Below are 14,263 nucleotides of genomic sequence, written 5' to 3'. Positions count from 1 at the left end.
ACTCGATTTCTTACGTAACGATTTTCTTATTTTGTTGTAATTAAAAAACGAATGACTGTAGAAACTTTTCACTGAATGTTTATATTAGCATTTTATATATACGATAAAATTTTGAAAATAATTTGACTCTTTTTGATCTGTTTACGGACATTGTAAGTTTTCAATTTTTTTAGTTATTTTTTCTATAAATATCAATACAATTTTATCTATTGAGCCAAAAAGTGTAAAAAATTAATACAAAGCTCCTTATACATTGTTACAATAACAGTTGAAAAATATTAAAAATACATAGGCACAATTTTTTTTTATAAGCATTTGAAGTTAAAATGTTGACAAAATTTATCAAATTTAAAATTGAATAATTATTTTGTAGTTAAAAATTTATAAAATGTTCAACTTTTATATCTAAGGATTGAAAATTTAAAAGAAGATTCCACGTAAATATTTAATTCTGTTGCCAAAAATTCTAAGAAATACATACAGATTATTTTTATAGTAATTTTAATTTCAAATTTGGAGGAAATTATATATTAAAAAACCTGGAATAACTATTTTAGTTATTTTGTTGTGATTTTAATGATTGTATAATATTATTTGTGGGTACTTGAAACTTCTAAAGTATACTATTATATATCTATGATAGTACCACGGTTTGTTGTTGATGTATAACGTGTTACCTGATTGATATTGTGATATGATTAATTTGGAATTTATTATTAATACCTATTATAGGTCAATTTTTTTTTAATACAATAGATAATAGTATACCTATAAGACAAACCGTCCCCACTCAGAATCGTTTTTCTTATACAGTGATATTATATCATTGAATTCAAATTACTATCCATTATACAGTGACCCACTTGTAACCTACTGTACAGCAGAGGGACATCCACTTACCCACCTTTTTTTTTATTAAATTATGAAATATTTACCGAAAACTATTTTGGTCATAATATTAATTCGTTATAAATTACCATAGATAATAAAAGTTCTTATATTATCTATGTAAATTATACATATTCATACAAATGATCATAGACCTTTTACTCATAGACCGGCCCTCTTCACGTTTCCGTCGTGTCATGATAGGTGGCGCTTTTCGGTTACTGATTTACTCTGATACGGTACAAAAATAATCGTTATAATATTATTATATTATAATATAATATTATCTCGTAGTGTTTTTGAGTGTTTTCGCACGTTTTTATAATGCCGTTATCCAGTTAAGTTACTTTTTAATACACCGAATGCAAGATTTTATGATAGCACTGATCCATAAATGGGCTGAATCACTGCGCTATGTTGGCATGCGACTATCAATGTATTTAGTATAGGATGGGCCGGTCTATGGGTACAATACGGAGAAATGTATTGCTTACAAAGTTACAATAACTATTTTTGTCATGGACACATCAAAAAAGCACTAAGTACACAGCGTGGTCATAGAGATGTCGGTGAATAGAATCCCGGAAAAAAAGACCAAGGAAAAAAAGAACAATTTACAATTTTTGAAAACTACATTTTAAAACCAAGAATAATCATTTTAGTTATTTTGTTGTAATTTTATAATTAATATGTACATTATAATATATTTTTTGGATATTATATACAATTTAAATTTAATAAAAGGAGAAATTACCTTCATTCCAAATTTACATATTATTTATACGACCAGGATGTAAACAGTATAAACACAGAAAATTGCCTTTATTGAATTCCTTAAAAATACAAATCTTCATCTCTATATTATTATAATAAATACAATATAACTTGGGGTATAATATAGAGTAAAATATGTTTTTATTACTGGAAATTCCCTATGGAGAGATCACAGTGATCTATGTAGACATTTTCATACGTTTTCATATTATTTTAGTGAACAAAATTTAGTCTGTTGACAGTCACTGAAGTGTTAAAGTGTTTTAAATAATATAAAAATTTGAAATGGACGTTTTAAAATCGTTTTTTACAGCGTATTTTATTTTAATGTATTTTATTATTAATTACTATTTATTTGACTTATTTACAAAATTGACTGTTTACAGTGTTACAGTACTATATTTTATATTATAAAATTATAACAAAATAACTAAAATGATTATTCTCGGTTTTAAAATGTACTTTTAAAAAATTGTAAATTGTTCTTTTTTTCCGTGTTCTTTTTTGCTGTTGGTCTTTTTTCCGTGTTCTTTTTTTCCGATTACCCGATGAATATTGTCAAAATGTAAACTTTAATTAGGTATTTTTTTGTAACATTTTGGGACAAATGTCTATTGGACCGTATAATTATGGATCATAAATCACAGTCCCGGTCCATGATACGTTCCATGACAAAAAAAATTTATTTTGTCATGATACGTTCCATGCACGAACTAAATAACCATAGAACCATGGCTAAATAACATTTGGCCATGCATAGAACAATTTATATTCTAGAAAGCCCATGGATAACGACAATTCATATAGTTTGTCATGGCTCCATAAATTTCTTTGTTTTTTTTTGGCGGCAAATTTGTTTTTATCATGGATGAATTATTATATTAGATAGATAATGGTATCATTTTTATTTAATGTTCTTCAATGGTTCATCGTAAATCGCAAATCGGTATTTTAGTCGTAATATACTAAATTCTATTATGTAAACTACTTTTATTTTTTTATTAAAAATATTATAGGTATTGAAGTTTTATTTAATTTTAAATTAAGCTACATGTAAACTATATTTTTATTGATTTTTTTTATTTTTAATAAAATGGAAACGAAAATTATTGTTGAACAACTTGAAGATAAACAACAAATTGTAAGATTTTTATAGTTTATACTTAATTTAAACTTTTTGGCTTGCCCTAATTAATAATAAATTGGTACATTAGTAATTCACTTATTGCAATATACTTGAAATAGTAGCTGATTACAATTCACTTATATGTGTGCAAATTTATTTCAACCAGAGTATTTAGATAAATAAAACAATAATGATGTTAACTTATACACTCCTCAAGACTTCATAATTTATATATTACTGGCTGTATAACCCGACTGCCAGTGAAGAAAATTAAAAAATATAAAATACAGCGCTATATTGGTGTATCTCAGTTCACGGGCCAATCGACTTCGACATACCTTGCTCTGGGGATTAATTTGACCGAGATGGGCAATCCGCCTGTGCTGAATTAGAAATAGCACTTATATACGTATATTTTTGAACTTGGTTCTCTAAACTTTCCTAATATCTCTAAGAACAGTATCTATAACTTGTTAAAATTGAGATTATATTAAGTATTTTTTACAAACATAAGCACATTGCATTTTGTTTTACATTTGAATAACAAACAGTAATTTAAATATTATATAAAAAATCTCTTAGCAATGCATGACTGGTTGATTGTCTTTACCAATCTTTGTGTTTTTATATTTTATTTCTGTAATCAATTTAATTAAACATTACACATAAAAAAAAAAAAAACAATTATTCAATTTTTGAGGGTCAAACAAATTTCATATGTGAGCCATCTCATACCAAACTATAGGGGTTGAAAGAATAAGCTTAAACATTCCCCAAGTAATATATTAATGTAACTTAATTTATTGAAATCGGTCTATTAGTTTTTGAGGTTACTCAGTGCGTTCAAACTCTTCAGCCATATTATGTTTTTATGTTGACTAGCTCTTAAAATTTGTATAATCAATTTACCCACATAGGACCTACTGTACATAGGACTTAAGCATGGACATTGATTTACCTCGGTATAATTTTCTAGACTTGGCTTTAATATTTAATTTAATATTATAAGTATAATTTATTTCCAAGGAATGTACTTAAATGATATTAATAGATATTATATATTTTGTATTTTCAGGTAACATATAAATATTTGACTGAAAAATTAGATATTCACCCAAATAAAGCAAAACAGTAAGTAAATAATGCCTAAGAAGTAAAAATATTTTAAGAAACAAAAATTTTAATAACTCTATTTTAAACATATAGGAATATATTATTTCAAATGATTATTATTTTAATTCCGGTAGTAGGTACATCTTGATTTTTAATTAACCTTCCAGGCTAATGACCTCAATCGTCGAGCCTTAAACCTAATAAAAAAAAAAAAATAAAGTTTTAAGAAAAACAGTAATACTACACAAATGTTTGTGGGTGCGCCCTCTATAATTTCTCTGCAGTATATTAATTTTATTTTTTTATTTACAGATTGTTAAAAGATTATGTTTCTAAACTTACTGCTGATCACAAATACTCTATCACCATTGCCATTGGGGGGACACTTAAAGAAAATGATGAGTTTTGTATTGTATTGGCGTATGATGATCATGTTGAAACTATGCACCGGCGTTTTAAACAAATTGATTTTGAACATGTGTATAGTATTCAACCTATTAACAGATTCGATGATATGAATAATGCTTTACATTTAGTGGACAATTCACTAAATAATGTTAATTTACCCTCAAGTATTAAAAGGAAAGAAATAGGAAACGACTCAATACCAGAACAAAGAGACGCAATTGAAATGGAAATTAATTTACCTTTAACCAAACAGACAAACTTGTCCCCTAATCAAGTTCAAAATCATAAAAATGAAACAACTGCAGACATAAAATTAGATAAAACACAGAAAGAGGTAACTTTAATATTTAATTTAGTTTTATAATTTGTTACTTTTAATATTTATTTCATAGAAAAATGGATTGGATTTCTTTGCTAAAAATAATAACACCAATAATACAAAACTAAAAGAAATAGAAAAAAAAGTTATTCCAAAAAAAGTAAGTTAGATAAAACCAATGTTTAAAAAGGTATTAAGTTATAACAATAAATTTAATTTTTAGAACAATTCAAATTTCTTTACAAAATTCAAGAGTTCCAATAAAAATCCATGCACAACAAATGATTCTGCTGATTCTAAAAACAAAGTTTCAACAGAAAATATTACAAAAAAAGATACCAAGATAATTGATGTAGAGCCACCTAAAAATGTCCAAAAGAACTCAACCAGCGCAGATCAAGAAAAAAATCAAAAGAAAGAAAAGAAAAAAAAAGAAAATGTAAACAAAAGTAAAAGTAAAAATAGTCTTAAAGTTAAAAGAAAACGTATTCAAACTTTTGATAGTTCAGATGAAGAAATAAATAGCGAAGAAGAAGGTACGTGTAGAATATTTACATTTTTATACTCTGCTATACTATTTATATAACTTTATAAGTGTAACATCAGGTAGGCATCTGTACACTGCGGCAGGAATGAGCGTTACTACCACGCGCTGAGCTTTTGGGAACAAAAGCTTATAACAAAATTCGATTTAATTGAAGGGTTCAATGAGAATTAATAGAATGAAAATCGATCAGCGCCTGAAATTAGTCTTATATGAGACAAAGTATATAATATATATTATATTAATTGTCAATATATATTTTTTTAGATATGAAAAGAACTGAACATGTCCTGGATAGTGAGGATGATGTTGATTTTGTACAGCCTACTCCTCCACGCCCAACACCAAGAGAAAATCGAAAAAAAGAGAAACAAACAACCACATCAACATTTATAGATGATGATGGTTTTGTCCGTGAGTACATATTTTTATGATAACAAAATACTTATATATATATATATATCAACTAAAATAAGTTGTTAATGTATTTATGATGTATTTCTTTTGTAGATACTACTAAAGAAGTAAAAATTGTGGAAACTGAATGTGTACCACTTTTGGAATCTATTGGAAATGACAATAATTCTGAATCTAAAGAATTAAATGTTGAACCAGTCATAAAAAAAATTAAAATTTCGGAATCAGATTCTGCAGATAAGAAAAAGAACAAAAATAAAAAATCTAAAAATAGTTCTAGCCAAGGAATGAAACAATCTTCATTAACTAGTTTTTTTAAAACAAAATAAATAATGTAATATTTTAACATTTAAAGAAATACACAAATTATAACATATAAATTAAATAATTTTTATGTACCACCAGTTTAATAAAATTTATAAATACATATGAAGTAATATTAACTTGCTTTAGTGTTATTTATGTTATTCACAATTTTTTTTTTAACCATCTACAGTAAATTGTTTTTCAACAATAAAAATTTGATCACAATCCTTCAAGGCTGACATTATATTGATAAGTCATTTGAAACAGTGCTTTCAACGAAGGCATGAAAGTTGATATTTTTGAAAATTCTGGCCCCGAAACTAGTTGTGTGTGTATATTAAATGCACCATTGTAATCTCGCTTCAGGACAAGATCGATCATTGTGTGCAGACATTGAATCAAATAAGCAGACAACTGTAATTTATAATTAAAATTAATTTAATAGTTCATAATAGTAATTTTCAGTTTCATAATATGTTAGGTCATGCATTTCTTATGTGTAAAATGATAATTTTAACACACCTAAACCAGTATATATATTTAAAATTAAAAAATAAATTGTTTTATAATTTTTCTGGGTATTAAAGCTTATAATCATATGACCTTGCTTTGTATATTATCTGTGGTTTATCCAAATAAGGTATGTGTCACACTCATAAGACAATGTACAAATGACAATCAGTTTTGTTTCAGGCTAGTTTTGTCATTAATATCATGTTTAGTAACTTCTGACTTTTAAAGAATATAATATTAGTCTAATATAATATAATATTATAATTAATAGTCTCAATAGTTAGTCAAAATTATCATGTACACGATTTAGAAATTATTACTAAAAAATTGAATGATACTTATATATTATAATACTTATTACTTACGGAATTTTCTCGTAAAGAGTCATACAACAACTCTAATTTTTTAGCAATATCTGAAACTCTTTTTCTGGTTTGCTATAAAAAATAATATGTATATTAATATAATCTTTACATAATTAGAGTAAAAGTGAAAACTTTTAAATGTACATGAGGTATGAATATAGATAAAACTATAACTCAAAATGTTTAACTACTTACAGCAGTAGGTGCTGCTTCTAATAATTTTGATTGCAATCCATCCAATATCACTTGAATTTTAACATGCTCTTGTGGAATAGGCTGCTTTGTTAATGCTTCTACACCTTGTGTTATATTGTTGTTAAAATATTGTTCTTCGTTGGTACTTCGAAGTGGAATATAAGTTCCAATTTCTTCAATTGGAGGCGGATTATTTGTATACAACGGATGCGTAATTGGAATTGTTGACACAGGTGTTGGTGGTTTCTAAGCATATGATTAAATTATAAGACATAAATAATGGGTGATTTTATTAATTGAAGAATATATTTTGTTAATTCAAAATCTTTTATACATAAATTTAAGCCGTAACTACAGAACACAATTTTTGAATAAATTATATTTTTTCCTATGTTTCTTTTACTTTTTTCCTTATATTTTTTATTTTTTATTCGAAGCAAAACATTTTAGATTCTGAGCAGAGTAATGTATTGATTTTACAATGATGTGTTTTTTTTATATTTTGTGTGTGTACTGTGTAGACAATAAGTAATTTTTTTCTGGTTAGGAATTTAGCGTAAATTCAAAATTGTTTTTATGAGTGCCTGAAGATAGAATTTTGAAAATAGAAAAGGGTCAAAATCACAAATATTAGCAAATTATTGAGTTAAAAATTCAAAAATATTATTTTTTTTTTTAGTATCTAAGATTTGAAAATTATGTACAAGATTCCTCATAAGCTTTTTTAACTTCAACAAGAAAAAGTTAACCAGAAAGTCAAATTAATTTTTTATGAGTGTTTAACCTTCAATTTTTTCCACATTAGATATTACAACCAAAAAATCTAAAAATTATGCTCACGTTTTTTTTTTTAAAGACATTTTAATTCCAAGTTTGGATGAAATTAGATATTTAAATAAGAAATAAGAATGATATTAGTTTGTTGTAATTCAAAAACATTCATGGGGACTTACAACTTGTATGTATCTATATAATAAATATTATAAGATACGCAGTGACATCAAAATATTTAGATTCATTTTAAGCTATTACCTATTTATACCATGAACCCATAACTGTTCTGTTCAATGGCAGTACGGTAAACTGTACTTTTTTAAATTACACAATTTCATATTTAAGTATTTACCACATAGATTAAAGAATAATTTATCACCATCACCACACAATATACACTGATATACATTATTTGCTTATAACAACATTATGATGTAAATAAAAAGTTGCATAGACTTTGGCGGCACCTGAACACCCCTGAAAGCCATACCAGGGGAATAGGTATCCAATCGAATAAATTAATAAAAGCAAATGTTCTACTCCACAAAATATAACTGAGGAGAAATTGTCTTATTACCCATGATATACAATCTATACTTAAAAAAAATTATAATTACTTGAATTGGAGCAGAAGTTGACAACATTGGAGGATCATTCCAGCCAGCAGGAGTAGATTTTTTTATGTAATTTATTGGTAGAGGTTCAACTAGTCAAATTAAAAGTGCAATTAAGAAAAGTATTTTATAAATAAATAAATAGTTATTTACCTGATGGAGCTCTTTGATTGTAAGTTGATGATGACTGATTAAAATTGGGCGATTGAGGAATTGTTTGAGAAAAATTATTTAAATGACTTTGAATAGGTTGAAACGTTGGTTGTTGATTCAAATTAGGTAACTGACCAAAACTTTTCGGCTGATTAAAATTATTTATTTGAGCTGAAGCTGGATCATTAATATTTGGTCGCAAATGTTGATTTAATTGTTCATTTAAATTACTTGTATGTCCCATGGGTTGATTTATAAAATTTGATTGTCCCATTGGTGGATTAAAACCACTTTGTTGTCCCAATGGTTGGTTTAAAGTATTTGATTGCCCCACTAGTGGATTAAAATTACTTGGTTGTCCAATTGTTGGGTTATAAATACTTTGTTGCCCAAGTGGTTGATTAAATATATGAGGTTGTGGTTGTCCCATTGGTGAATTAAAACCACTCTGTTGTATAAATGGCTGGTTTAACGTATTTGGTTGCCCCATTTGTGTATTAAAACCGCTTTGTTGTCCCAATGGATTTACCATAGATGGATTTCCTAATCCGTTGTTATAACTGCCATGAATGTTATTTCCTTTAACAGAAGGATCAACAACATATTTAGGCTTCCCTGTAACAAGACATAAAAAAAAAATCAAATTTACCATGCAGTTTATAATATTTTATAAATATATTACAAGTATTAATAAATACAAAAATAAATAAATATATGTTATCTTTTAATATTTAACATATTGTGTATAAAGACAATGCATATGAAAGCAATTGAAGAATAAAAGAAATTCAGCTAACTGAAGATGCCAAAAAAAAATTAAAGAACATAAAAATTAGCTTCAAGAACTACAAGAAACTAGAAATATGAAAAAATAATTATAAAAACCATATGAATTTTTTTAATTTTTAAATGATTAAAAAAAATTGAATAAATAATAACTAAATATTATATATGCATACTAAGATTACATATTTGCATCAAAACTATTTTGACCAAAATAGTTGTATATTTTTAAACTTGAAAATAATTTCCTATAAATTCATAATTATTATATTTGTATTATTTTATATACCTGGCTTAATACTGCTAGGAGTCATACATCTACTGCCAAAGTCTGGTGGTGGTGTTGGTGGTACTATTTTTTGCATATTAGTTTGATTAATATAACTATTTCCATACTCTGGTGTACTATTAAGAGGATTGTTATAAATAGGTGTTGGCTGGTTATTTATGTTATATGATGGCTGAGATTGAATATTAGGTGGATAATTTGAGGGAAGTTGTCTATGATTTTGATATGTATCATTATCTTGAATATATTTGTTTGGATAAGACGGAAAAGGTGGTTCTGGCGTTACAGTTCCTGTAGCACTTGATGTTGAGTATTTTCGTAAATCTTGGGTACCAATAGTTGATGTTTTCTGAAAAAAAGTTAAGTCATGTTTCATATTTTTTATTATTAAAATAAATATATTAGGTATTACTTGTAAAATATTATTTGAATTTTCAGCTGTTTGATTTTTCCCAAGCGCTTTATATAGTTGATTTTTTAAATCAATGCTATAATCCTAAAACAATAATATTTAAGTATATAAATAATTTTATTAAATCATAATTGAATACAAATATTAATTACCTTATTTGTAAATTCTAAATATCTCAAAGCTCCTTCCAGATCACCTTGAGAAATCAATGTTTCACTATACATCACTAAAAGTTTTGACATTTTTTGTCCAACTTCCAAGTTAGATTTACTAGACAATTTTGATTGATGCAACATCATTGCCATTTCTACACATTCTTGTAACTTCTCAACTGTTTTTATATCTTTTTTATTATCTATAAGAGCTTCAACATTTCCAGAACAGATATAACAAAGCTGTGCATATTGTGACAAGCTTAGATCATCACTAGCTGCAAGACGATTGCCAAGTTTTTCAAAAGAAGAAACAAAACTTGGTCCATTTGTATGAGTTAGAATTGCAGTCATTATTTCTTTCCAACAATTTAAATTGCAATTTTCAATTAGATTATTCCAATCATTAGTCACAATTGCATGTAGTAAAGCAGCGGTTGGTTCTTTTGAATTCTATAACACACATTAATGTTTAATTACAAGGTGAAGATTAATAATAGTATTGGTCTACCTTGAGGTATTTATTTTGTATTCTAGATAATGTCTTAGGACCAGCAATTATGCCAAGTAATAAAGCTTCAACTGGTTTTCCATTATCAAAAAACAAATCTGCAGCCGTTGACAAATTTCCAATAAGAAGTGACTGATATATTAAGTCTTGCAAATCTATATTTATAACATAAATTACTAATTAATGAATAAGAAATTAAATATTTAAGAAATGGGAAAGTTGTTTTGCTATAATGTAAAATAGGTGTTGAGTATACATTGATCACTGTAATGAATGTGTTAAATTCTGAGCACAGACACACCTATATTTCTAAGGATATTTATATTACATAATTTTATTAAGTCATTTCTTTTTCTATCAATAATACAGTACATTCAATTAATTTTTGACAAAAACTTATCACATATATTAAATACACTATAGGCGTAGAGAGAGCAAAACTAAGCTACAACCAAAACCTGTCATAGTCTTTGCCTCCAATAGGGTTTCCAATATCGTTAAAATTTTAACTTCAATCAATCATAAAAAATGTATGAGGTTTTAAAAAGTTTTATGTTTGTATGAGGTTTACCTCACCCAAATATTAACTAGATCCAATTTGCTTAGAGAAACCCTCAAGTTTAAGATCAAACCATTTTTTCTACAATAAAAAACAAATTATTTTAAAACTATACCAGTTTTCAAAAGAGAACATAAAGGTCGGAGACCAATTTGTGTCTGGTGGCATGCGTCCCTCCCAATTTTCCATTGTTAGCATGATCATGTGGTTCTCGATGCATCAATCAAATTATTTGACATGCGCGAAAGCGGTATGTTCTCTTTTGAAAACGGGTATAACACTTTCATTACTCTGCTCAGAATCTAATATTTATAAAGAATAAACATTTTACTGTACCATTAGGGTTAGAAGATTTTAAATTGAAATCTTCAAACTTAGCCACAATATTGTGTTCTTCTTGAATGTTTGAAAGATTAGAATGAAATCCATCATTTTCTTCCTAAACATATAAATTTAACTCAATAAAAGAAAAAAGATAAAAAAAGAAATTATATTATCATTAACTCATCTTAAAAATTAATGAATAAAATATTAATTAAAAACTACACCACTAACTTTTTTAGTTGAATATCCAAGTATCTCTAACTGTGCTTCCTTGGGATTACTTTGAAACATGGTTTTTAAAAATTTCCATATTAAGTGATTATTACCATCAGGAGTCATTTCACTTTTACTATGACAAAATCCTTCATAGTTTCCATTATTTAAGACTTTACTTAGATGCTCAGACCACACCAATAAATCAGATTCAATCACTGTCTTGTTTAATTGAACTGCCTTAAGTGAACCATCGAATGACACCAAACAACCACCAAACTATATAAAGATACTTGAATAACATAGATGGTTCTATTTGTTTTCATAAATTTCTTTTCTTACTGCAAATGATGCGCCACAGTTTCTCTGAAGCCACTTGGGAGCGTTTGTTAAACTAGATACTGTTGTCCATTGAGAGTTTATATTTCCATTTTGACCACTTATTTTCTAAAACAATATTATAATTAAGTACCCAATTTAAAATATTTATAGGTATAGTAACTAAGACCACTAATAGTTATGAAAGACAGACCGCCCACATGTAGCAGGATGCTGTCACGGTCAACTTTATTAAAAATTAGTATTTACATTATATAATTAAATTATTATTACCTGATCATCAGAATTCTGTAAATCATTTATTGAATATACAGTTGTTAACCCATCAAAACTAGATGTAGCTATCAATAATGGATCTTTTGGACACCAGTTTATCTCAAAGTTCCACTGGTTATTATGTTCTAATTCACATACCAGCAAATTTTCCTACAAAAAAAAATATTTAGTTAAAAAATTACATTTTGGTATACCTAGTATATCTTGATATCAGTATAACATTATTTGAACTATAATTTCAATATTTTGTTCAAATATTACTTTTAACAACATTTGGTAATTATTTGATAATTTGTAGAAGCTTGGCCATACCATATTTACATTTAACTTTACGAGTTCATGTTTAATTTGTAAATTGTATTATTAGTTTTCTACTATCAAAGAAGATTTATATATTATGTGTAAGATATTAAATTATTTATGCATAAAAAGATTCATGTTTTTTTTTCATAAATATTGTCATCTTAACTACTCTTAAGGAATTAAGCTACAATAGGGATGCATCGAGAGCTATAAAAACTAATTTAAGTATTAATAACAAAAATAAGATAAATTAATAAATTTCAAATTACATTATTCTCACTACTTGGATTCCATATAAGTATACGATTGTCTTTTCCACAACTTATTAATAAATCTGGATCCTCGGAACACCATGACATTGACAATATGCCCCTACAAATATATGGAAATGCTTAATTTAAAAAACATTTAATTATAACACATAAAACAATAATAACTATCAAGACTTCAAATTAAAATTGGTAATTGCATTTTATTGGTATTATAAGATAAAAAAAATTGAATAATCACTTTTGATGTCCCATTAAATTTTTAACGGGTGACGATGCATATCTTAAATCCCATAGTTGAATAACTGGATTTTGATCATCTTCTGATGCAATGCATACTTGTGTTGCCACTTTAGGGTTCCAAGACATTGCTTTCCATTTAACCTATATACATTGTTTTTTATTCATATATTAAAATAACTGAAATTAAAATACATATATATATTTTGTATATATACTTTTGAATTGCTGTCTGATAATTTAATGATTGGTTCATTCTTACGTAAATCCCATACAACAGTATACTTATGAAACAATGAACCAAGAATGTGTTGTACTGAAATTAGAATATTAAGAAAAAAATTAAATAACATAGCATAGGCAGAACATAGCTTATTAATTTGTATTAAAGTGATTAATGATTATTATTTAAAATAAATAACAATATACATTTGTTGTTATCATTAAATAGGTACATACAATACTGTATTTAATATAAAATAAAAAATAAAAGCCAATTTACAATTCTCATTATTCAGCCATTGATAATAAAATATAAAATAAAGAAACTATATTATATTAGTGAAACATTTAAAAATAATATTTTTATACCTTCATTATTCCATGCTAAATCAATTACATCTTCTAAAGTTTCTGATTTAGATCCTGGAGTCATTGGAGTACTCATACTGTTCAAATCCCAAATGAATATTTCTGATTCAGATGCACCAGATGCAAATAAATTTGTCTACAAAATTAAGTTATTTATATATTAAAAACAGAAGTGGAAACCCAAATTGAATTTAATAAAATGTAAATATGCAATGAAACCCATTTTATACGATACTGTTTTCTATATAATTCTTTAAAGATAAGATTTCTTAAAAATCACAAAATAATATTTGATTCTAATAAATGTTTAAAAAGCTTTTTTAGTTTGATTCCTTGAAATGTATAATAACCAGATTTAATTTTATAGGTAAAATATATTATATACCGGGTGATTCTTTTATCATTGAACACTCATTATTTCAAAAAGTCTAAATTTTTTTGAAAATATTTTTTAGCGTAGTTTCAAGTCGCTCATAAAACAATGTTTTTCTTA

At 26.3% G+C, this 14,263-nt stretch overlaps 2 protein-coding genes across 2 annotated transcripts in view; one reads left to right on the top strand and one right to left on the bottom strand.

Moving 5' to 3' along the window:
* Positions 1-2,573: 2,573 nt before the first annotated feature.
* On the top strand, positions 2,574-6,032 carry LOC100169640 (DNA polymerase delta subunit 3). The gene is made up of 7 exons (XM_001947500.3): positions 2,574-2,803; positions 3,864-3,919; positions 4,214-4,643; positions 4,702-4,788; positions 4,852-5,164; positions 5,440-5,586; positions 5,683-6,032. Exons 1-7 carry the CDS (start codon positions 2,756-2,758, stop codon positions 5,916-5,918), a joined length of 1,317 nt encoding a protein of 438 aa, XP_001947535.2. The 5' UTR covers positions 2,574-2,755; the 3' UTR covers positions 5,919-6,032.
* The window catches only part of LOC100167584 (protein transport protein Sec31A), a 9,388-nt gene continuing 1,090 nt past the window's right edge, over positions 5,966-14,263 (bottom strand). The window contains exons 3-19 of the mRNA XM_001948103.4: positions 13,771-13,906; positions 13,398-13,495; positions 13,181-13,323; positions 12,940-13,042; positions 12,365-12,517; positions 12,095-12,199; positions 11,771-12,031; positions 11,552-11,654; positions 10,657-10,811; positions 10,146-10,598; positions 9,994-10,077; positions 9,582-9,930; positions 8,510-9,124; positions 8,360-8,448; positions 6,969-7,214; positions 6,774-6,845; positions 5,966-6,309 (exon numbers count right to left, since the gene is read on the bottom strand). Coding sequence (XP_001948138.2) covers positions 6,115-6,309; positions 6,774-6,845; positions 6,969-7,214; positions 8,360-8,448; positions 8,510-9,124; positions 9,582-9,930; positions 9,994-10,077; positions 10,146-10,598; positions 10,657-10,811; positions 11,552-11,654; positions 11,771-12,031; positions 12,095-12,199; positions 12,365-12,517; positions 12,940-13,042; positions 13,181-13,323; positions 13,398-13,495; positions 13,771-13,906 — 3,360 coding nt within the window. The 3' untranslated portion in view covers positions 5,966-6,114. The remainder of the gene's footprint in view (positions 6,310-6,773; positions 6,846-6,968; positions 7,215-8,359; positions 8,449-8,509; positions 9,125-9,581; positions 9,931-9,993; positions 10,078-10,145; positions 10,599-10,656; positions 10,812-11,551; positions 11,655-11,770; positions 12,032-12,094; positions 12,200-12,364; positions 12,518-12,939; positions 13,043-13,180; positions 13,324-13,397; positions 13,496-13,770; positions 13,907-14,263) is intronic.

The sequence above is a fragment of the Acyrthosiphon pisum genome, chromosome A3, assembly GCF_005508785.2.
Source record: "Acyrthosiphon pisum isolate AL4f chromosome A3, pea_aphid_22Mar2018_4r6ur, whole genome shotgun sequence".
Classification (NCBI taxonomy): domain Eukaryota; kingdom Metazoa; phylum Arthropoda; class Insecta; order Hemiptera; family Aphididae; genus Acyrthosiphon; species Acyrthosiphon pisum.
The sequence above is the reverse complement of the archived record's forward strand: the minus strand, read 5'-3'. Positions and strand labels throughout refer to the sequence as shown.